This window comes from Syzygium oleosum, unplaced genomic scaffold (assembly GCF_021117445.2).
Source record: "Syzygium oleosum isolate NSW1041296 unplaced genomic scaffold, Sole_v2.1 Sole_v2.02, whole genome shotgun sequence".
NCBI classification, from domain to species: Eukaryota; Viridiplantae; Streptophyta; class Magnoliopsida; order Myrtales; family Myrtaceae; genus Syzygium; species Syzygium oleosum.
The window spans coordinates 6,280,842-6,305,945 of NW_026607486.1; the positions used below are offsets into that span (position 1 = coordinate 6,280,842).

At 39.5% G+C, this 25,104-nt stretch overlaps 1 protein-coding gene and 1 pseudogene across 1 annotated transcript; one reads left to right on the plus strand and one right to left on the minus strand.

Annotated features, from left to right (window-relative positions):
- Window positions 1-3,704: 3,704 nt before the first annotated feature.
- Window positions 3,705-11,020, minus strand: LOC130135441 (putative pentatricopeptide repeat-containing protein At5g40405; annotated as a pseudogene).
- A 4,722-nt stretch (window positions 11,021-15,742) lies between these two features.
- LOC115664103 (uncharacterized) lies at window positions 15,743-18,654 on the plus strand. The gene is made up of 6 exons (XM_056304732.1): window positions 15,743-15,973; window positions 16,181-16,304; window positions 16,680-16,828; window positions 17,109-17,216; window positions 17,305-17,424; window positions 18,054-18,654. Exons 1-6 carry the CDS (start codon window positions 15,743-15,745, stop codon window positions 18,297-18,299), a joined length of 978 nt encoding a protein of 325 aa, XP_056160707.1. The 3' UTR covers window positions 18,300-18,654.
- The last annotated feature ends 6,450 nt before the right edge of the window (window positions 18,655-25,104 follow it).

Below are 25,104 nucleotides of genomic sequence, written 5' to 3' on the forward strand. Positions count from 1 at the left end.
AGCCGCGAGCAAGCAGGCCGCGAGCTGGCAAGCGACGGGCGAGGGAGACGTGAGGCGGGCGGCGCAAGGTAGAAGGCGAACGGCCGACGAGCAACGGCTGGGATGAACGGCAATGGGCAGCAAAGAGAAGGAGCAGAAGCAGCGGCGCAGGGAAGAGAAGAAGAAAAGGAGGAGAGAGAGAGAGTCTGCATGGGGAAGAGGGGGGGAGGGGACATGCGCAGGGGGAGGGGACGCTCGGGTAAAGGGGGAGAGAGAGAGAGAGAGAAAAAGAAAAAAAAAGTCAACGCAATGAGTGTGATCCGACGGCCCACGTTCGAACTCGAAATCGATCCAATGGTCCACGAAAAATCCTAATTTATAAATTAAGAAAAGGCCAAAAGACACTAAATAAAATACACTAAGAGGGAGATCTACTGGTCAAAATTCGTACCAGGTCCAAATTTCACTTTTCGATAATTCCGAGCAATCTCGACGCTGGCCACCATAATATCGACACCGTCCAATTAAATTCGTCACGAAACTCCGAGAAATCCGACACCAAAGTTCGGGCTCTAAATAACGGCCAAATTCAATCGAGTGTGATTTTAGCGAAATCTCAAATTTAAAAATAATCTGAGAGTTATCAGTTCTGGACGAGATTTAACTATAAGCGCACCGACGAAATACACGTTTTATAACTCCCAAAAATGGATCGAAACTCGGAATGTCACAGCCGCGACACCATCGCTGGCAACCGGCCGACCGGCCATGGCCAAGGAAGGGAAAGAAAGAAAAAAAAAGGAAAAAAAAAAGAAAGAAATATTAAAAAAATTCAAAATATTATTAATAAAAAGAAATTTTGTGTAGTTACAAAACGCATTTATGTTTTTTTTCTATTCTAAGAATAGAAATTTTGGGCAGTTACCAAACGCCTTCAAATGCTTAGAAATTATTCCCGGGCACGGAATAAAAAAGAATCATTTATGAGCAGAATCAGTTCCCGGGCACATAATCGTTGCCATGCGCACCTTAAGAGTACTAATTTTTTGGCTGTCTTTCCTTGGAAATATATTTGCCACACTATTTTCTTCTTAATTCAACTCAAGATATAGTCATTACAATTCATGAATGTTCTCTTTTTCAGTAAAAGAAGAAATCAAGAAGATTTCATCACCTATATCATTCCGGAATGGAGAAAAGTATGATTTCTTTTTCCTTATATTACCTGGGACAATTCATATTTTGAGAAACTACAGGACATGCCACCTGATTTTTCATGTCAAATCACGAAATAGGTGCTCATTAAGACACACCTTCTCAATTTCCACATGAAAAAATTAATGAATTTGCTTCAGCATTGTTTGACTTGGAGGAATCCTGGTAACAAATGATCGATTTATCACCAAGCCATCAATACTTGGTTCCTATTTATGACTACCAATTAGAATAGTACTACTGGATCAATTTATGTGGAACCTATGAGGTCCATATTGGATGCCTCAGCTAGAAATATAACCCCGCCACTACCTCAGTTCAAACAGAAGCAAAAATAAGACAACCTGAATCCAGAGATGCCCGCAACTCCTGCAACCATGCATAATCCCCTTTGTCTTCGGAAGCAGCACATTTTTTTAGGATTAGTAGGCCATTTTCAGCAGCATATTTTTTTCTTTGAACACACTTCTGCTCGCTGCAGTGAACATTTTAAGCTCAATCCACTAGGCATATAGGATACAGAAAAAACAGAACAAAGTTCATCTATCTGAAGGCAGAATATGCAGATCCATTATCCAGATGTTCAACAAGACATCTTGTCAATATGGTTGTAAGATACTTAGGATGCACAGATGATCCTAATGAGCTAAATATCATTTTATATCAGGAATGCCTTATAACAATTAACGTTTTGAGTAGGACTGAATTTGGAACAGGATTGAGAATGTAACCTCACTTTTAACCCAACCAGAAACGAGATCTTTATCATTGGCCAGAAAAAAAGGGGGAACAGAGATCCTTTAAATATATCTTCAAGTTCAATCAAAACAATTCTTGAATACATTGTCTATATTGTTTTACATGACTCAACTAATACGTTTAATTGTTAAGGGTAAATTGATCATCTCTCTTAGAAGGATAGGCGGAATGATGCAGAGGATCGGTAACAGCAGACAGAGGAACTATGGACCAATTTGACGGCCAATCTAATCATCTCATAGCCTATCAAGTTGTTTTGAGCATATTGAATCTGCGTAAAAACATACAAAACCAGAAGAGTTGGGACCTCCTTCATACATAGATCAGAATTCAGAAAACATCTCGAAGTTTATAGAAACAATCATCTTCTTTTGATAGATAAAAGATAAACTACTGTGGGCAGCAAGGGGGTGCAAACCCATATTAAAAGAAAACTCAAAGAACCAAAAAAGAGCTCAGTTACAAGATAACTACGATGTTAATCTAAGCATTTGCATGCACAAGTTTCCACTATACCAAAAGATGTAATTTTTTCAGCCAATCCTCAATAATTACCAAAACAGGCATCTTCTCTCCTTGGCTCTCTTCTTATGTTCTTTCCAAATCAACCAAGAACCGGAATGAGGATTGAAGAGATCCTTCTTTCTTAACACTAGGCAAATGGGGGCCCTGCAAACCCATAATTCATGCTCAATAGATCCTCCAATCCTGTAACTCAAGTTAGCCCAATGAAAGCATAACAGCCCGCCCAAAACAATCTGTCCAAGAACAATGAAGGAGAAGATGTCTCACCTTCTCTGCCTTTGCTTTGCAAAGGAAGCGCCTATTGACCCACACTTTGCCTCTAATGCAAATTTATTAAGGTTAGAATACATTCCAAGTTGCTTACGGAGAGAGAGAGAGAGAGAGAGAGAGAGAGAGAGAGAGAGAGACTCTTATAGGTACTCTCACTTTCCAAATAACTCCAAGGAAACACCTCTCTGCCTCCATCAACTTTCTATTCTAACAAATTGAAATGAAACTCTACAGAAAAAGTTCTATTTTCACAGCAGTATTGAGAGAGATCTTTGAATTATACAGCAAATCAGGAAAGACTAGCAAAAGTTTTGAGTTCCTAGTCGTAGGCTTGTTCGAAAAATCAACTTCCCTAGTGATTCTCCCATCAATGGACCAATAACATTCAAACACAAGGGCCTCCTTGCTCCTAGAATCAATAAAAGGTCCAGGAAACGATCTATGAGAGGCATAGACCTGCACCAAGCGTCAAGCCAACAGCTTGTCCATTTTCCCCTTTCCACCGTTGGAGATGTCGGCGTCAAGGTTGCGTAAAACACACCAATTACACTGCAGAAATTAATTTCATTCTTGCTAAGCTTAGGTATTGGACATTGAACACCGGTTATCAGGGTTCATCCATGCGGTTTTTGTTGACTCCCTGATCATATTGTTCTTGTTCTCTGCTTCATAATCTACAAGACTAGAATTGCTCAATGTAGCCATTGGCTTTCAAAGTGAAACTCAATCGGCAGCCTTCACCTTATTTACTGGGTCAATAGCCCCTGAGGTCAAGGACAAAAGAATAGTCTTTTGTTTGCAAATTCATGTGGCCGGATATGTGAAAATAGAACAGACTGATATGGGTTCATGATTTGTCAGCAAAAAGCTCTCGATGTTTGGCTTTGGATTCATGGACAAACAATGCATGAGAAGATACACTGCCAATAATAATTGCACAACTGAACTGTATATCGTCACCAATAATCCCTGCAAGAGCACCCACCACCCTTGAAATGGTGAAACCTATTATTGTCCCTCACAACAATTTACCTATCAAAAGTTCGAGAAACAATTTTCATAAAATCATGACAATCCCAACAGATCCTAAGGTTTTTAACAACTCTTATAGGAACGTCTTTCTTCAGTCTGATCAAACCAAATGCAGTGGCAATCTTCTCACTGTGTAGAGCCAGAGCATTCTCTTTCTCTTCTTCTTCTATATCGAACAAAACGGGGTTCGTGTTGGCCATGTACCCTGATAATCTCAGCCTCCTGAAGATCTCACCCAACATCACTTTAATTTCGTTATACATTTGGTGGGAGTTATCTCCAACAAAGAACTCATGAACTTCACCATCAACTTCTACAACACTGCAGCTCGAAAGCTTCTTCATGCCTCTGGACTTCATTACCTGCCGCACATGGCTTACATCTTCCCAGCTTGTGTTATCAGCGTAGATATTGGACAAAAGCACATAAGCACCATGACTCTTTGCTTCAAGTTCCACCATCTTTCTTGAGGCAAACTCGCCTATTTCCATATTCTTGTGAATTTTACATGCATTTAGTAAAGCTCCCCAAGCGCCAGCATGAGGCTCCACCGGCATGTCCTTGATGAAATTTAACGCTTCATTTAAACAGCCAGCTCGGCCATACAAATCAACCATGCAGCCATAATGCTCCAGTTCAGGCTGGATTCCATACAACTTGGTCATTGAGGCAAAATGCTTACAGCCTTCCTCGACTAGTCCAACCACACTGCAGCCTCTCAATACCGACACAAACGTCACTTCATTCGGGAGAACCCCATCTTTCTTCATGAGCGAGAAAAGCTCGAGGCATTCCCTACCGGCTCCATTCATGGCTAGTCCATTCATGGCACTACTCCATGTGTAAACGTTGTTGAGATGTAAGTGTTCGTATGTACAAAATAAAGTTGTTCGACAAACCTGAAATGAGTAATTGGAATTTGACGAATGATCTGAGCCCAACGAATTCACGTTGTGTCCTTAAGACAATTTGTCCCATCTATCGGTACCCAAGGTTGTTGAACAATTGCCTCCCAGGATAGAACGGATCGCCTTTCCAATGAAGCGGTACTTCTTCAAAGGAAACCTTCGAACGCAATTTTGCGGAATAATTGCACAAATGACAATGAAGAAGAACAATGATTATGTGAAAAAATGGCTCGCGGTGTAGAGAATGCCGAGAATGCGAAAATATATGTTCGAAAAAATGAATAGTCACGAAGAGCCCGTTCAGTTATAGATGGGATTGAACAATCACCAAGAACTGAACAAATTCATTCAGTTGACAGACGGTTATCGATCACGAACTGACATGTATGTCCGAAGAAAAAATTAACTTCTAAGAACCAAACATGTCTGTTTAGGAAAAATAAAACCGATGACCCGATCCGAGCCGGCTTTTTCGTTCGGGCGAATCAAACCTCACGAACAGACATGTTTGTTTGTCCAAAATAAATAAATAAATAATTTCTAACAAAACGTGCCTGTTCGGAAAAAAATAAAAACCGATGGAATGGACCCGGCCGGACGGACGGTGGCGGCGGCGCGCACGTGGGTGGGATCGACCTAGCTTAGCGTAGGTCCTCTCCCTTCCACAAAAGTGGGGTACCCCTTGGGGCCCAAACCCATTTGAGAGGCTCATCTAAATAAACCATCTCCCATCACAACTTCTATCCAATGTGGGACTATTTCCATCTACACTTCTCATTCACAATTTATGGATTTTGGATACTAAAATCCTAACAATCCCCCACATGAATGAGAACTTCAGATATCATGACTCTTCGTGTATGCATGAGATGCAATGTGCGATTATTCCATGAGAGAACGTTGCATTGGGATAAGTAGTATGAGGCTTTGAACTTTCCCTAGTGAGACCTATCGGACTTATTCGGTCAATCAGTAGACTTGATGTCTTTGAACTGTCGACCTTTGGTGTAAGTCAAGACAATAGAAATCACACAATTATCTCTCAAACAAAGTTGGTTCTCACTGTTGTGTTCGTTTTGGCCATGAACACCGCCTGGTTTCATGGGTGCTTTGAAGAATTTGGCCTTTCAAATTCTTCATAGAAGCGGCCCTCACTTCACACTCACATAGGTGATTTCTGATTGTGTGGTATATTACATACTCGAATCAAAATCATTAAAAGCTTACACTTAACTTCCACATATTAGTATCGTCTCCATACGGGAATGAGTAAGAGTTGACAGTACACTACTCCGCCTGGTTATCCCTTTGAACCTAGATCTTGGGATCTCCAGTCAACTAGGTAGGGTTTCTGCTATGATGACTTATTTTATAGGCCTTAAACTCATTCCCCTTGATGTTTTTACAACCAACTCTCTAGTTAGGCCTTTTGCTAATGGATTCGCAATATTATCTTTTGACTTCACATAGTCAATCGTGATAATTCCACTAAAGAGTAGTTGTCTTATAGTATCGTGTCTTCGACGTATATGTCGGGACTTTCCGTTAGACATGACATTCCTTGCCCTGCCTAGTGCCGCTTGACTATCACAATGAATACACACAGCTGGCATTGGTTTAGACCAATTAGGAATGTCTTCTAGGAAATTTTGAAGCCACTTAGCTTCTTCATCGGCCTTATCCAAAGCAATGAATTATGCTTCCATAGTAGACCTTGCAATACAAGTTTGTTTGGATGACTTCCAAGACACTGCTCCCCTACCAAGTATAAACACATACTCACTTATGGATTTTATGTCTCTTGTGCCGGTTATCCAATTTGCATCACAGTATCCTTCAAGTACCGCTGGATACTATGTGTAGTGCAAAGCATAATTTTGAGTGTACTTCAAATAGCCCAATACACGTTTCATAGCTTTCCAATGATTTTCATTTGGACTAATTGTAAATCGACTTAGCTTGCTCACAGCACAAGCTATGTCTGGCCTAGTACAGTTCATGACATACATTAGACTGCCTAGTATACTAGCATACTCATTTTGAGCTTTGCTTTCACCAGTATTCTTTGAAAGATGTAAATTAAAATCTATCGGAGTCTTTACTGGTACAATGTCTAGATTCTTGCACTTTTCAAGAATCGTCTCAATATAATGGGACTGTGATAGAGCTAATCCTCCAGATGTCTTATGAATTTTAATTCCTAAAATAACATCTGCGACCCCCATATCTTTCATATCAAATTTACTTGTGAGTATTCGTTCGGTCGTATTGACAACCGCACTATTGCTACCCATTATAAGCATGTCATCTACATACAAGCACAAAATAGCAAAACCATTATGAGTGTTCTTAACATATACACATTTATCACACTCATTAATCTTAAAACCATTCAACAACATGACTTGGTCGAATTTAGCATGCCATTGTTTTGGTGCTTGTTTCAATCCATAGAGTGACTTGATAAGCCAACATACTTTCTTCTCTTGTCCTGGAACAATGAACCCTTCGGGTTGTTCCAAATATATTTCTTCTTCCAAATCCCCATTTAAGAAAGCCATTTTAACATCCATTTGATGGATTTCAAGCCTATACACCGCTACTATGGCAATTAGCATCCTTATAGATGTAATTATAGTAACAGGTGAATAAGTATCAAAATAATCAAGGCCTTCTCGTTGCTTGTATCCTTTTACCACAAGCCTAGCTTTATATTTATCAATAGTACCATCCGCTTTTATTTTCCTCTTGAAAATCCACTTACATTGTAGTGGTTTATTACCAGGAGGGAGGTCAACTAATTCCCATGTATGGTTTGACAAGATGGATTCAACTTCACTATTGATAGCTTCTTTCCAGAACGGGGCTTCTGGGGATGTTATAGCCTCTTTAAAGATCCGAGGCTCATTCTCTAACAATTATGTTAGAAAATCATTTCCAAATGACTTAAAAGTTCTTTGTCTTTTACTACGTCTAGGTTCATCCTCTATAGGATTGCTTTTAGGTGTAGTATCCCGAGGCCTCTTATCATTGTTAATTGGCTCATATACTATGTTATATGGAAATATATTTTCAAAGAACGAAGCATCCCTTGACTCAATGATCGTATTAACATATATATCGGGGACCTCAAACTTATGAACAAGAAATCGATATGCATTACTATTAATAGCATATCCAATAAAAACACAATCAACGATTTTCGGTCCTATTTTAACCTTTTTAGGTTTAGGAATCACAACCTTAGCTAGGCACCCCCACACTTTGAGATATTTTTTAATTAGGCGTTCTGCCTTTCCACTTCTCATAGGGAGTTTGTTATGTCTTTCTGTGGGTTACTCTATTCAAAATAAAATTCGCCGTCAAAACAGTTTCCCCCCACAAATTCTGTGGTAAACCGGAACTATTCAACAATGCATTCATTGTTTCCTTTAAAGACAGGTTTTTCCTTTCCGCCACTCCATTAACTTGTGGCGCATAAGGAGGAGTAATTTGGTGAATAATACCAAACTCAGAACAAATTTCTTCAAAAGGAAATTCATATTCACCTCCTCTGTCACTTCTTATCATCTTAATTTTCTTATTTAACTGAGTTTCAACTTCGGACTTATAAGTTCTAAAAGCATTCACAGCCTCATCTTTGCTACTAAGCAAATAAACATAATAATACCTCGAGCAGTCATCTATAAACGTTATAAAATATTTCTTACCAGCTCTTGACGGTATTGCTTTCAAATCACAAATGTCTGTGTGTATTAAATCTAAAGGTTCTGTGATTCTATTATCTATAGAATGAAAAGGAGGCTTAGAAAATTTTGATTCAATACATACTTGGCATTTTTCACTTGGACAGTCGAATTTTAGCAATAACCCCATGTTGATTAATTTCTTTATTGACTTATAATTAACATGTCCTAGTCTAGCATGCCATAAATTAGGAGACTCAAGCACATAAGCAGAAACAACATTATTCATAATATCATTGGGTACAACAGTCATTACATTCAACTTGAATAGACCATCACTAAGGTAACCCTTTCCTACATATATCTCATTTTTTGAGAGTACAAACTTATTAGATACAAACACCAACTTGAAACCATTCTTGCTAAGAAGAGATCCGGACACTAAATTCTTGCGTATGTCTGGCACATGTAGCACATTGTTTAATGTCACAACTTTCCCAGATGTCATCTTCAAAGCAACCTTTCAAACACCTTCAACCTTAGAGGTTGATGAATTACCCATGTAGAGTTTTTCATCACCTTCCATAGGCATGTATGATGAGAACATAGATTTATTGGCGCATATATGACGAGTTGCTCCAGTATCAATCCACCACTCTTTGGGGTTTCCCACCATATTGCACTCGGATATCATAGCAGTAAGATTGATATCATCAACACCATTGGAAATCTGTTCCACCACATTCGCCTGAGTCATCTTTCTTTTCTTGGCTCTACAGTCTTTGGCACGATGTCCAGACTTTCCACAATTGTAGCAATTGCCAATGAATTTTTTCAGGCCTTGGGTGGATCCCTATCCATAGTTTTTCCTCTTCTTGTTGGTTTTTTATCGTTCTTCAACAACGTTAGCCCTTGAGACCGCCAGATTGCTGCCAACTTTTTTCTCGGAATTCCTATTGTCTTCCTCTATCCTCAATCGAACAATTAAGTCTTCAAGTGATAATTCCTTTCTCTTGTATTTGATATAGTTCTTGAAATCTTTCCAAGACGGTGGCAACTTTTCAATGAAAGCAGCCACTTGAAATGATTCACTAATCATCATACCTTCAGCATGAATGTCATGCATGATCACTTGAAGTTCTTGAACTTGACTCAAGACGGTTTTAGAATCTACCATCTTGAAGTCTAGAAATTTGCCGACAATGAATTTCTTCAACCCAGCATCTTTCGTTTTGTATTTCTTGTCCAAACTTTCCCACAACTCCTTAGCCATTTTTAGCGGACTATAGACGTTTTAGAGGGAATTATCCAGACCATTGAGGATATAGTTGCGACACAGGAAGTCAGAATGCTTCCATGCATCTACAGCAGCAACATTTTCTTTGTTTGTCTCTCCTTCATCCAACTTCGAAGGATCCTCCATGAGGAACCTTGTCAAGTTCAAAGTGGTGAGATAGAACAACATCTTCTGTTGCCATCTCTTGAAGTCAGCCCCATTGAATTTTTCCGGCTTCTCTCCGTGAGTCGGAACAGATGCAATAGGCGTCATTGATGTTGTAGCCATTTCTGACACGAAGACAGAAATGATTGAGAAATACAATTATACAAACACGATCAAATTGTCCTGAAATTGTTGAGATGTAAGTGTTCGTATGTGCAAAATAAAGTTGTTCAACAAACCTGAAATGAGTAATCCGAATTTGACGAATAATCCGAGCCCAACAAATTCACGTTGTGTCCTTAAGACAATTTGTCCCATCTATCGGTACCCAAGGTTGTTGAACAATTGCCTCCCAGGATAGAACGGATCGCCTTTCCAATGAAGCGGTACTTCTTCAAGGGAAACCTCCAAATGCAAGTTTGCGGAATAATCGCACGAATGACAATGAAGAAGAACGATGATTATGCGAAAAAATGGCTCGCGGGGTAGAGAATGCCGAGAATGCGAAAATATATGTTCGAAAAAATGAATAGTCACGAAGAGCCCATTCAGTTATAGATGGGATTGAACAGTCACCAAGAACCGAACAAATTCATTCGATTGACAGACGGTTATCGGTCACGAACTGACATGTCTGTCCGAAGAAAAAATTAACTTCTAAGAACCGAACTTGTTGCCGTCTGACACACCACGTCACGATCAAGAATCCCTCCAAACACCCTACGACACAATTCTAAACTACCCATCTCGTTGTACATAATAATCAACCCACTCTGAACATGCGGGTCGCCCGCGAACCCATGTCTCACAAGCGCGCCGTGGACCGATTCCCCCACGCCACGCGCCGGAAGCTGCGCGCACGCGCGGACCAAGAAATTGAAAGTGCAATTGTCCGGCAACAAGCCGCAGCGCGAATCCTGTTGTAGTAGTGAAGCTCTTCGGGGTCGGGCTCTTGGAATGGACCCGATCATGGAATTCAAGCCGAGCAGTCGGGTTCTCGCATCGATCGAGGACCCGGCTGGAGTGCTCGAGGTTCTCGGGGTTCCCGAGGGCGATGGCGGTGACGAATTGGCCCAAGAACGGGGCTCGTTGAGGAGGCCGCCGAGGAGGAGGTGGGCGTGGATTTGCAGGAGCTCTCGGGGGGTGGTGAAGGGATCGATCAGGCAGATGCTCGGGTGTTTCGCAATGCTTCTGAGCGAACTCATGGCCCCGTGGCGCTTGGAGCGCTTCTTGGGTCATGTCGAGATCTCCCCATTGCTTTATGCGTTCGGCTTTGAGGATTTTTTCGGAGCATCCGAGGAAATCAACTGGTGGGTCTTGGGGGTGTTCCCGCGTTTCAAAAGGTCGGTCGGTTGGTAAATAAGAAGGGAAAAATGTTCTGGAAATACGAAATATTTGTGTTAGGGTAGATTATTCTTTAAAAAAAAATTTAACGCGATAAGTGCACCAAAAATCCTAAAACTTATCATGAAAATGCAATCAAGTCATCAAACATTCAAAAGGTACAATCAAGTTTTAAAATTTGTCATGAAAGTGTAATCGAGTCCTACAACGGAATGACTTGATTGGATCAATTTGATAAGTTCTAGGATTAGATTGCACTTTTTTAAAGTTTTATGACTCGATTGCACTTTCGTAATAAGTTTTAGGGCTTAATTACACTTTTGAAAAGTTATAAGAATAAATTACACTTTCGTGATAAATTTTAAGACTTCTTTTTAATACACTTATTCCTTTTTTTTAAAAAAAATTCAGAACCTCTCAAATCCTTTTGCTTTTATAACTCCCTTTAAGAGCAAACAAATTGCCTTAAATTGGCATTTTTTGTGACAAATTAATTACTTGTCGAATCTTTTCTTTAAAGGAAAATATATCCGTCTCATATTGTTATATTTTGTGGCAAATTAATTAGTTCCAATGTTTCGACCAAAAAAGACTTAGTTCCAATGTCTCATTTTAATAGTCCGAGATAGTCATCTCCTATAGTGATCTTTTCAGGAAAAATAATTAGAATATGATTTTAGAAACAAACATATCTACCTCGTATGGTGCTGTTCTCCGATAATTTGATTTGCATCTGGCTTTAAATTCGACGCAAAGAAAACATTATTTGCCAAATCTAAACTCTAGTCACAATTTTTGCCAATATGTATTACCCAAGATTCACATTCAAGAATTGAAATGCACGATAAAATGCTCACCCTCATCTTTATTTAAGAACAAATATAAGATGTGTAAATTAATAACATAGTGTTTGTCCAAGAAATATCCAAGAAATAAATTAAATTGCATAGTGTTTGTCCAAGATTTAGTGAAAAAAAAAAAACATTCTCCGGAATCATCTTCCAATAGCTATCCTCTAGATGTAGATAGTAGTCAGTTCTTGACCTCTAATGATGGGATAAGGACACTCGAAGTGCCATAACTTTTGTACAGCGCTCACTTGAGTATCATAACTTTTTTTTTGCTCACTTAAATGCCAAAAATTTGAAAAAGTAATCACTTAAGTGCCAAATGCCATTTGGCAGCCGGAAAATCTGATGTGGCTTCGCCGGAGCTAACGTTGATAATTTTTAATATTTTTTTGATTTTTTGAATTTTTTTATTATTAATTTTTTTATTTTTGCAACTTTTTTTGTCAATTCCGGCTATGAAGGCCTCGCCCAGATTGGGAAAGGGCCGCCATGCCCTTGGCACGAAGGCCCTGGGTGAGGCCGCGAAGGCTATCTCGCCGACCGCAGGCGAGGCGGCCTCGCCAGATCTGGTGAAAACCTTCACCGCTACGGGCGAGGGCCTCGCCACTTCATCCACGCCAGCAAGGCCGCGATGGCCTTGCCAAGGGTTTTCGCAGCCGCGGGCAAGGCGGCCTCGCCGGATCTGGCAAGAGCCTTCACCGCCGTGCCCGCCGCCAGTGAGGCCATGATGGCCTCGCCAAGGGCGTTCGCGGCCGCGGGCGAGGCGACCTTGCCGGATTTGGCGAGAGCCTTCGTGGCCACAGGTGAGACGGCCGCCGGCGAGGGTCACCGATGACCCTCGCCAACCTTGAAAAAAGAAAAAAAAATTAAAATTAAAAAATCAATAAAATAAAATAAAATTACATTAAAAAAATCCACGTCGGATTGAAAAATTAATTAAAAAATTCATGTCAGTCCATTTGCTGGAAATGACACTCAAGTGATCTATTTTCGCCGGAAGTGGCACTCAAATAATCTATTTTACTCCGATGTGGCAGTCAAGTGAGCCAAAAAAAAGTTATGGCACTCAAGTGAGCGCCGTATAAAAGTTATGGCACTTCTAGTGTCCTTATCCCTCCAATGATCAATTTGAGGTCCAAGGCCACTTTCTAGGTGCATCTATATAACCCAAACTAGAGAATGTTGATATAGGACCAAGCACAAAATTTCAAAGTAATAATGTAAGATAAAACCCAATTAACAACTGGGTCACGGAGTATGATGGGAAGCAACAATTGCTTCAATAACTTCTCCAACACTTCTGTAGCTTCCATGATGGCTGAACTAGTGAACCAGTGTTGATATTCCTAAACTTAACTATTCTTATATCTGCTGTTGATATCATAGATAGATTGCATTTTAACAAACATATCTAGTAATTGATTTCGACTTCTCTATTTGTCACTATTTTTCCCCAATTAGCAAAACATACTTTTAAGCTTCATAAATTGACTCGAAATTTTTTTTTTCGCCTTTTAATGTATAATTTTCGACATCATAAATAACTTATGTTGAATAATTGATATCACAAGTATTTTAATAATTAAGTTTTATCTTTATCTGTGTTAGTTTTTTCTCCACTCTTTTTATGTGAAGTGGCTTTAGGGGTGAGCATGGTTTCAGGTTCTAGCCTGGAACCTAAGAACCTGACCGATAGGAACTTGTAGCTTCTAGGTTTCAAGATATGCAGGGTAGGTTCCAGGTTCTAAAAATTGGGAAACCTATTTCAACGGGTAGGTTCCAGGTTCTAGGTACACCTATCTAGAACCTGGAACCTGGAACTTGAAACCTAAGTAAGTTTTTTGTATTTTTTCTTGGTCTATGTTTTTATATGATCATGTGGTGTTTCATGGCATTAGATGATGAGTGTATAATCTGAAATCACTAGTCCGAGCTTTCATTTTATGACTTGTTAATGTTTCATATTCTTCGTATGTCTAAATATAAGTTGTGGTCAGTAGATCATAACAACAAGTGATGGTCATTAAAAGTGATGATTTATTGCAATTGTTCAATTAATAATACAGATGAAACCTGAATAGACCCTAGAACCAACCTGGAACTTTTGATAAGGTAGGTTCCAAATTTCAAAAAATGAAGAACCTATTTTTATGGGTAGGTTTCAGGTGGAACCTATACGAAACATGGAACCACTCACCCCTAGTATCGATTCACGCAATGATTTCTCATTTTAATTGTATTTATTTAAACCGTAATGCCAGGACAACTAGTCTTTGTATTCTCTTTGGTAAATGACAAGCTTCTTTAGTATTGTTGCATTCATTTTCGTTTCGTTTAATTAAAAATGAAATAAAAAAAGAACCTATTAGACTTTGGAACTTATCTTGGAACCTGTGACAGGATAGGTTCCAGGTTCCAAGTTCCGACGGGTAGGTTCCAAGTTTCAAAAAATGAGGAACTTGTACTCGATAGTAGGTTCCAGGTTCCAGGTAGAACCTATAAGGAACCGGAACTGCTCACCTCTAAGTGGCTCTTGATGATTAGATAAAAACTTGATACTAGTTTGAAAATTGCTTTGTTATGTGTCTAAACAAGAAGGAAAAGGCTCTCGGGCTTTGGCCCGTCCTTTTTGGTTCGGGCGTAAGCTTTAGGCTAGGGTAAAAATGTCCAAAAGACCTGATACAACAAAAGCATAAGATAAAAATTCTTTTTCTAGATTGAAATCTGTAAAAGAAGTATATGGAATCATGGTGATGTTCTTACCTGTTTTGACTCTTGAGAAAGAGAAATATCTACGGGAATACGACACCGTATTGGTCCTGAATATGCCGATCCTTCGAGAATTCTTCAAGCTTTGGCAGATGGGACGAAACTTATTTTCATAGAAAATATTTTTCCATTTAGAGGAGATACTCATTTATCCACAGCGTTATATCAGTTTCACCAAGTTATTCAGTAATTCCTTTTAGTTATCACATTGTTTTATCCGATCTCAATATCGGTGTTTTTTTTAAGAATTGCCATTTTCAGTATTGCTCCCATTGGACTTCTTAGGTCAGAATTCCTTTCCAGGGAGTCTACAAGCCGCTGCTCAATTGATTTGCTATGAAATACCATTAACTCTTCGTGTGTTCATCAATATCTCCACGTGCGCATTCGTTAAATTGGAAACTTTTGTTCTCTTTATTCCTTTCTTTTTCGAAAAGAAATTGAATAGATATCTCCTTTTCTTTTTTTTAAATTCATCATTCAGTTCGATGACCTAAATCAGATAGTTGCACGAGTGAGAGAAAATACAAGAATACGAAAAATAAGTAAATATGAGCAAGACTTTAACGCCCAACACCAACTCCGGCCCGCCCCATAATCCTTTCTTTGATGGGCTTTTAGAGGTGAATACTGAATAGTCCAATCTGAGCAAAGCAGGGTTTTTGAAAACTTGGCTGGCGACTGGGGTTTCTCTCCTCCTTCCCTGCAACGCTCGCTCCCTCCCTTCCTGCCCGAACTCAGGTTCAGCCGTCAGTCCATCGCCGCCTGCCGCCGCCGCACGGAGCTTCCGGTAAGCTCTCTCTCTCGCTCGCTCGCTCGCTTAAGCCTGAACTCTGTTGGGTTTCAGCTGAATCGATCCGCCGGCTTTCCCGTTTTCCGGTGAATGCATCCGGATGTATTCGCCGATTCGAGCGTGTGCGATGCTGGAAATGATTCAGGGAAAGCGGTGGAAGTTTCGTTCTTATGGCGGCTGTTGCTTTGTTCTGCTTGGCGGCAGATGAGGAGGAGTTGACGGTTCCCGACGAAGTTAGGGACATGGCATTGTCGATTTCCAGGAGGGTGTTGCGGTCGCTCGGGCCGTTGGGCCAGTGGAGGCATGTCGGCTCGGTTTCGGCCGCGAATGGTTCTTTGCTCCGCGGATTTTACTCGATCAAATGCTTTCGATGGTGTATTGCGAGTGAAATCATAATTTTGGTTGTTTCAATTTCTTTATTATTTGTCTTTGAATGGGCTCTCGGCTTTGCTCTATAACCTTAGTGGTTTCTTCCTATTGAAGAAGCAGACTTGGGTTGTCTTACTTTCTACTGTCTAGAGTATAGCAGTTGATTGATGAACATGAGATAAGGCCATCCTTAGCTTTGACTCTTGACATCGGGGTGTGTTTTATGTAACTGTGTGTAGGACGGTGCTTTTTTCTTTGGTCGTCGAAGGCTATCAACCTCAATACTGACTCCTAATGGTGAAGCTGACTTCCCTTCTGACTTATTGTCCAAGAAGGAAGTAATCGTGCCTGATCGCGAGATAGGTATGGATGAAATGTGCTTTACAGTGTCTTTCTTGTAAAAGATACAGAGAATTATAATGACCATCTTTTACATGTGTCGATAGCCCTTGGAAATGCAACTTGAAATGTAGAAAAATAAGCCACGAATTGCTTAGGAAACAAGGCAAAGCATGAATTGGTCCAGAGGTTTGAAATGTCTTGCAGAACTAATAATGTTATAAGAGTTCTCAAGAATATATTTCCTTGAATATTTCATGTATTAAAATGATTTTCATGATTGTTAAGTGAATGCAGGATATTCTATAGTGGCTTATCCGTTATATTTGCTTTTCAATGGGGAGATATCAGCATTCTGCTTATTCGCCGTAGTAGTATACTCATAAGACGTTCTTTCAGGACTTTACCAGGACCTTGTAATTCCAGTGACGAACTTTCTTGGTGAAGATAAGGGCTTGATGGTCTTAGCTGGAGATGTTTTTGATGTACCTGTAAGAAAAGATATTATTCATCGTGTTGTGAGATGGCAGCTTGCAAAACGACAACAGGTTTTGTACAACAATCTTACGCACTCTGAAATCTGGTGTCTGTATTTGCTGTAAATTAATTCATAGCATAGCTTGATCTACTGAATAACACTTCGAATTTTATTTACTGCTCTGAGAAGCATCTAAAATATTGTAGAAGAATGAGAAACCATTGATATACTACTATCTTCCCATTGAATAAGTTATTTTATTTTCTCAGAGTTTTAGAATGCTGAATGCGTTTACTGCTCTGAGAAGCTTCTGTGGGGATTTTTTATTATGTTGACTGGTTGATCTACAGGGTACGCATTCAACTAAAACAATTAGTGAGGTCAGTGGAACAGGCAAAAAACCATGGCGACAGAAGGGCACTGGTCGAGCAAGGCATGGTTCTCAGCGTGGGCCCCAGGTTTGGTTATGTTTTGCCTAATTGTTATAGAGGTCTGATTTACTAAAATGGTGTATGTAAAATATGACAAGCAAATTTTGGATGACAGTTTAGAGGTGGTGCTACAATGCATGGCCCAAAGCCACGAAGCCATGCTATTAAGATCAATAAAAAGGTTAGGCGCCTGGGGCTGAAGATAGCTCTCTCTGCACGGGCGGGGGAAGGAAAGGTGAATCTGTCTCACTGCTCTTCAATTTTTTACTTGTCGATCGTTTGATATGGTAAACCTGTGGGGTTCGACTCAAGGCATCTAAGCAGTGATGATAATTCTGTAATCAAGTTTGTCTTACTTGTAATGTCCTAGAGTCCGTGCCTTGCCTACTTCATTATCCTTGTGCTTATGACCTTCTCCTTTTTGTGAGGAGCAGTATCTTGAGATTTAGGGTCTGTTTTTATTGGATATGAACCTTTTGCTTTCCCTTCAAGATATTGAAAATAAAATAAAAAATTAATATTAGCAAAGTAGGGAAAAATTCTAAACGGCGTACATATCAATATGTCTTTTGAAAGGTTTTGGGCTTTCAGTTATTCGACATTAAGTAAAATTAAACTTCATACACTAAAGAAAAAGAAAATGTAAAAGACATTCAAAATAGACCCAATCATTCGATTATTTTTTTTACCATCTTGCTATTCAGCAACCTTTTGCTTTGGTACTTGTTATGTTGAACTCTTTACTGCTCTTCATTACCACTATGCCTCAAAATGATCCCATTCTATATTGAAATCTTCCTTTTCTTTTCTCTATCTATGCTGTATATTTGATATAGTATTTCCTGGCTATTGAAAATTGCACAGCTTCTGGTATTTGACGATGTGGAGATCCCAACACACAAGACAAAGAACATCTTAAACTATGTCAAGCAAATGGAGAACACTAAGAAAATTCTGGTTGTGGATGGTGGTCCCATCAATGAGAAGCTGAAATTGGCTACACAGAATCAACACTACGTCAACGTGTTACCCTCTATAGTAAGTTTACCTTCTGGTTTTAGATTTTGCATTGTTGAAATTGATTTAGGTAGGCTTGATATTGCATACTAGAATGTTTTCTTACACTGTGTTTGGGTCTGAGAATGCATGAATTTTAACGAGAATGGAGGTGGAGGAATGAATATGAGGGACTATATTCTCTCCTATTGTTGAGAGTAACGGAAATTGAAGGCAGTGAAAATGGATGGCTTTTCCATTGGAAGGAGATGGAAGCCAAGTTGTGGCAGTGCTACTTAGTGGGCATTGCTCACTCCATTTCTGGAGGGAGCAGGTCAATGTTCCCATTCAGATCAGTTCCCATATTCTATCCAACTCATTTTTTCTTTGGGATGCTCCGTGGGGAAAGAACATTGTCATTCAGGTTGTCTTGCCCAAAATTTATATAAACGTGTCTGTTGGTACTTTAGGCATATCCTCTTTCGACTTTATTGATGCAGTTGATAAAATCTTGTTTCTGAAGGACATGCTCCAAGCTTGTCTGGTGATCATAGGTTCATATCGTATCATCGCAGGATACGGACTAATATGCGATCAATTGTTGGTACTTTTGGTCTTACGAGATATGGCCATGGCTGTGCGACGGTGAGGCTTGCCCTCGCAGGCACCGGTGAGGACCACGAGGGAGGATCTCGCCATGGCTAGGCAAGAGCTTTGCTCTCGCCGCCGCTGGGCAAGCTTAACCTCGCCAGATCTGGCGAGGTTGAGCCTCGCCCAGCGGCAGCGAGGGCAGAGCTCGCCATGGCTGTGCGACGGCGAGGCTCGCCCAGCCATGGCGAGGCTCGCCCAGCCATGGCGAGCTCTGCCCTCGCCGCCGCTAGACAAGCTCGACTTTGCCCAAATCTGTCGAGATCGAGCCTTGCCATGGCTGTACGACAGCAAGGCTCTCCCTCGCCGGCATTGGCGAGGGCGGAGCTCAAATTTTTTTTTTCCTTTCTACGTTTGTTTTTTTGGCCTTTCCTTCTTCCCCCGGACCGGCCAGGGGCTAGGGCTGGCGAGATCTCGCCGTCGTTGGGCAAGGCGAGGGCGGAGCTCGTCATGGCTGGGCAAGCTCGACCTCACCCACAGCCATGACGAAGCTCGACCTCGCTAGATCTGGGCGAGGGCAGAGCTCGCCCAATCATGGCGAGCTCCGCCTTCACCTGAGCTGGGCGAGCCTCCCCAGTGGCCGGTGAGGTCACCTTGCCGGCGAGCCTCCCCCTGGCCGGTCTGGCCAGGGGGAAGAAGGAAAAGAAAAAAAAAGAGAGGAAATAAAATTCGAAAAAAAAAATTAAAATATTGCCATGTTAGGTGGCCGGCGTCTACGTCAGCACCGGCCGGCCAAAAGTGGCCGGATGGACTGAATTGGTACAATTGCAAAAGGTTTAGAACTAAATTGGCCAAAAAAAAAGGTTTTGGACTGAATTGACACAATTGTAATAGGTTTAGGATTTTTTTGCTAATTTTCCCATCACTAGACTGAGAAGATCGCAACCATCATAATGGAACTGTATCGGTTGATGCTGTGTAATTAACACTGGCATTGTGGAGTTGATGGGTTTTCTTTTGGGGATATTTCATTTTTCCATATTAGGGGAAACCCTTCTCTTGCAGCTCGTACTTGCTGAATGTTGACCCATGCCTTTTGGGTACTTAAAAGCGTAGTAAGGTGATACCGTTTTCTTTCACAAAGCTTATAACCGGAGATGTTTCTAATGGAAGAATAGATGGGTATTTCAAGTGTGTTCGTTTCGAGAAAAAGTAACCATAGGAAAAACATTTATTTAAAAAAATAATCGCATGCACAAAAAGAGAAAAAAGAATAGATTCCTTCTCAGGGTACATTTGTTTCACGGAAAACGTAACGCTTTTGGAAAATATTTTTCAAAAAATCATTTTTCAAGAAAATAGTTAGTTTTCTTTTGTTTAGTGATATGTGATCGAAAATGTTTTATGGTGTTTGGATCTCATTTGGAAAATGATTTCAATCCCATGATTTTATCTCAAGCAAAAAAATAATTTCGAATTTTTTAATATTTTTATTTTTAAAAATAAAAAAAGAAAAGAAAGAAAAGAATAAAATATTAAAAAAGTCAAGTGAAGCAATTCCAAAAATTGTTTTCACCTTCTTAAATTAAGAAATTCATTTTCCTAATTTTATACATAAATGTTTTTTTTTTATCGGAAAGTGTTTTTGGCTGATTAATCATTTTTGACGAACCAAACATATGAAAGTCCGGAAAACGGATTCCCGGAAAACACTGTCCCAGAAACAAACGCACCCTTAGTGAGATTCGAACCCTTCATTTCGAAAAAGGTTTTGTGAAATAGATACATCATGGGGCAGTGACGATGCGGTGTGACTGACACATCACTATTTCTTACCCGATGCATCCTCGTTCTCTCCCTTTTGATTAATCAGTTACATCGCATGGTATCCATCATATATAATGCCTTCACTTCACAGAGAAAAAAAGCCAATGAAATCTGTAGAAGTCTTAGAAGTCGAATACTCGGAATTCATCCCTCAATTCGCTCCCTTCTTATATCACTAGAGTTTGGGCTTGCCTTAGCTTATCTTAGGGGAGGCATCTTGCGGGTCTGTTGCCTGGATGTGGGCCTGGTTTTGTTTTCGCCCTTATTAGAACCCAAGAAAATAAGTAATTTCATCAACTGACATAGTATGGTAACAATTACATTGTTTTTTAATGATTTATGGAGATGGAATTGATTTTTCAGCAATAAAGTTAAAAGTTAAGTGTATAAATATGCTTTTGAAATTCACAAACAAAGAAGTGATTAAAAAGTTGACTCTGAAAATTTAACATTAATCTAAAAAGTAGAATTCTTTAGCAGCCAACATCTTTTACCAACTTCACAAATAAAATCAAAATCAAACTAAATTCCTAGCATGCATATCATCATATTACTATTTATCATCCAATAACTTTAATATGTTGACACCTGAATTTTATTTAAAGGTTTTTCTTGCTTTTTTAGATAAATGAAAAGGATAAAGAAGAGGCAAGAGGGAGGATTCTACTGCATAATAATTCACATGGAAAAGCAGCTTGTTGAAAAACATATGTTAAAATTGGAAATTGCACATATGAAGGGATTGTTGAATGTCATGAAGCACCTAGTAGAGCCTCTAGAGGTCCAAGTAGTCGAGGGAAAAGAGAGAAGAGTTTCGTTGGAAGAAGGGATTGGTTCTCTTTTTGGAAGGGACAATGATGGTAAGCGAAGGAGGGGAATGTATGAAAGGTTAATTTTTCATGTTTAACTTGTGATAATGCCTGTTTTATAACATGAACGCAAGAGGGGAATGTGTAAAAGGTTAATTTCTCTCTTAATTTTCCTTCTTTTTCGAGTATTTATTGAATTAGCAATACAAAATGTCCGAACTCCAAAGTTGTTTTCTTAATGGAGTCTGTCTTCTTTTTTACTTTCTTTTTAATCGATAGAGCTTACCTTATAATCATGCTCTTAGATGAGAAAGCCATTCTTTTTTCCTTTTCTTTTTTTCTGTACTTCCGATCTCTAACTTCTTCTTTCTTTGTTTAGTATAATGCTTATCTCACTCTTCTTCTTCTCTTCTAATATCCATTTTAAGTAAGCCATTATATGCAAAGAGACAAATTTTATTATTAGGGTGGAAGAGTAGAAAGTCAAACACTTTCACCAAAATCGTTAACCGTTTATATTTGGTAAATGAGACCGGCAGAGCACCCATCCGTCATTCAGCAACTTCGACTTTGCCTTTAAATTTTAGTCTTTCGCCTATTTCTTCTCCCTCTTTCTCCATTCTCTTCACCGTTTCTCTCTTTTGTCTCTCTCTCCGTGGACGTTGGGCGCTTTGATTACGTAGTAACAAGGTTAGTATTTTCGTTTGTTGTTTTCGGTTCTATTAATTGTTTTTAGTTGTCAAAATACCTATATTGAACAAGTTGGATATGATTTAGCGGTTTTCTGGTACCAAAGCAGTGGAAAGAGATCACCATGAAGAGCTGAAGAGTGGAACACACCCTTTCTACCCAAAAAAGAAAGAGTGAGAGGAAATGCCCGATTTGATGAACATAATGGAAATGAGTAATGAGACATCAAAGTCTCAGAATTTTACGAGTTTCTACTTCTGTGATCTTCATGAATGGAATGTTGACTGCATGCTAACTTCTTTTTTACATCAGAATGTCTTGGACAATCGTCCACTCGAATTGGCTACTCTAAATTACAAAAAGCCGAAAGAGTCTTGAAACTGGCTGAAAAGCATAAGGTATTCGCTTCATATTTATTCTCACGTGAAGAGAAAAAAAATCTTTTCATATTATTCTTTTTTGACACCTATGTATGATATTTCAGAGGTTAGAGGAGAACTCTACTACATGATAATTCACATGGAAAAGTAACTTGTTGAAAAACATATGTTGGAATTGAAAATTGAACATAAGAGGAAATTGACGAATGTCATGAAGCACTTGGTGGAGCCTTTAGGGTTCCAAGTAGTCGCTGGAGAAGAAGGAATAAAGTTTCACTGAAAGAAGGGATTGGTTCCCTTTTTGGAAGGGACAATGATGGTGAGCACAGGAGGAGAATGTGTGAAAGGTTAATTTTTCATATTTAAATTGTGATCATGCGTGTTTTATAACGTGAATGCAGCGGAGGAATGTGTGAAAAGTTAGTTTTTCTCTTAATTTTCCTTCTTTTTCGAGTATTTGTTAAATTAGCAGTACAAAATGTCCGAACTTCAAAGTTGTTTTCTTGATGGACTCTATCTTCTTCTTTTTTTCTTGTCAATCAATCGAGCTTATCTTATAATCATGCTCCTAGACGAGAAAGTCATTCTTCTTCCTTTTCTCTTTTTTTTTTTGCGTACTTATGGTCTTCAACTTCTTCTTTCTCACTCTTGTTCTTCTCTTCTGAAGTCCATTTTAAGTAAGTCATTATATGCAAAGAAACAAATTTTTTTATTAGGGCAGAAGTGTAGAAAGTCAAGCACTTTCACCAAAATCGTTAGCCGTTCATATTTAGTAAATGGGACTGGCACAATACCCCTTCGTCATTCAGCAACTCCGACTTTGCCTTCAAATTTTAATCTTTCACCTATTTCTTCTCTCTTTCTTCATTCTCTTCTCTGTTTCTCTCTTTTGTCTCTCTCTCCATGGACGCTGGGAGCTCTGATCGTATAGCAACATGGTTAGTCTTTTTGTTTTTTGATTTCAGTTTTATTAGTTGTTTTTAATTGTCAAAATAACCATACTGAACGAGTTGGATCTGGTTCAGCGGTTTTCTGATACCCAGGCAGAGGAAAGAGATCACCATGAAGAGCTGAAGAGTGGAACACACAATTTCTGCCCAAAAGAGTGAGATGGAGAGAAAGTGTCCGATTTGACGAACATAATGGAGATGAGTAATGAGACATCAAAGTCTCAAAATTTCACGAGTTTCTACTTCTATGATCTTCATGAATCAAATGTTGACTGCATGTTAACTTCTTTTTTACATCAGAATGCCTTGGACAATCGTCCACTCGAATTGGCTACTCTAAAGTTACAACAAGCCAAAAGTGTCTTGAAACTGGCTTAAAAACATAAGATATTCGCTTCATATTTCTTCTCACGTGAAGAGAATGCATATGTATTATTATTATTTTTGGGCACCTATGTATGATGTTTCAGACAAAAGAGGGGAACTCTACTGCATGATAATTCACATTGAAAAGTAGATTGTTGAAAAACATATGTTGGAATTGGAAATTGCACATATGAGGGGATTTGTTAAATGTCATGAAGCACTTGGTGGAGCTTCTAGGGGTCCAAGTAGTCGAGGGATTTATTGAATGTCATTCATTTTCCTTTTCTCTTTTTTTTTTTTCCGTACTTCTAGTCTCTGACTTCTTCTTCCTTTGTTTAGTATAATGTCTATCTCACTCTTCTTCTTCTCTTCTGATATCCATTTTAAGTAAGCCATTATATACAAAACGACCCACAGCGAGTGGCAACTCTATTGTTTCATCGACCAGAAACAGGAAGAAATCGAGAGAACACACACAGAGGAGCCAAAGGGAGTCCAACGGACCTTGATCACACAGAGGAGCTCTAGGGTTCACAGCAAATCTGAGTGATGATTGATGGTCGCTCGTTGAGCCATGGCCGGCGATGGTGAGTCGGCCGGAGATGCTGCGTCGCGATGAGGATCGAGAACGACAGAGAATAGAGATGAGAACCCAGAGTGAGAGTTGCGTCGCGGAATGGAAAGAAAAGGAAACATCATGAGTGGAAGGAAACTAAAGATAAAGAAAAGACCGAAAAAATAAGCAGAATAAATTACTAATTTCTATTTTAGGGATCCTAGTTCCCGGTTCCGATTCTGGTTCTAGGTTCTAGTTCGGTTCCTATAGGAACCAGCAACCGACGCCGGTTCTTAAAAATGGGGAACCGGGGACCGGACCCTCTCTCCATGGAACCTGGAGCATATCTTTGTCATTTAGCAACTCCGACTTTGCCTTCAAATTTTAGTCTTTTGTCTATTTCTTCTCCCTCTTTCTCCATTCTTCTTTCCATTTCTTTCTTTTGTCTCTCTCTCCGTAGATGCTGGGAACTTTGATCGCGCAGCAATAAGGTTAGTCTTTTCGTTTGTTGTTTTTAGTTCTATTAGTTGTTTTTAGTTGTCAAGATACCCATATTGAATGAGTTGGATCTGGTTTAGCGGTGTTCTAGCATGAAAGCAATGGAAAGAGATCACCGTGAAGAGTTGAAGAGTGGAACACACCCTTTTCTACCCAAAAAAGAGTAAGAGAGAAAGTGTCCAATTTGACGAATATAGTGGAGGTAGTAATGAGACATCAAAATCTCAGAATTTCACGAGTTTCTGCTTTTGTGAT

Excerpts from the sequence above, each read along its gene's own strand:
- LOC115664103 (XM_056304732.1), top strand. The coding sequence starts at position 15,743 with ATGGCGGCTGTTGCTTTGTTCTGCTTGGCGGCAGATGAGGAGGAGTTG. Across the intron at positions 16,305-16,679 it reads CGTGCCTGATCGCGAGATAG|GACTTTACCAGGACCTTGTA; the intron begins GTATGGATGAAA and ends ACGTTCTTTCAG. Across the intron at positions 16,829-17,108 it reads AGCTTGCAAAACGACAACAG|GGTACGCATTCAACTAAAAC; the intron begins GTTTTGTACAAC and ends GTTGATCTACAG.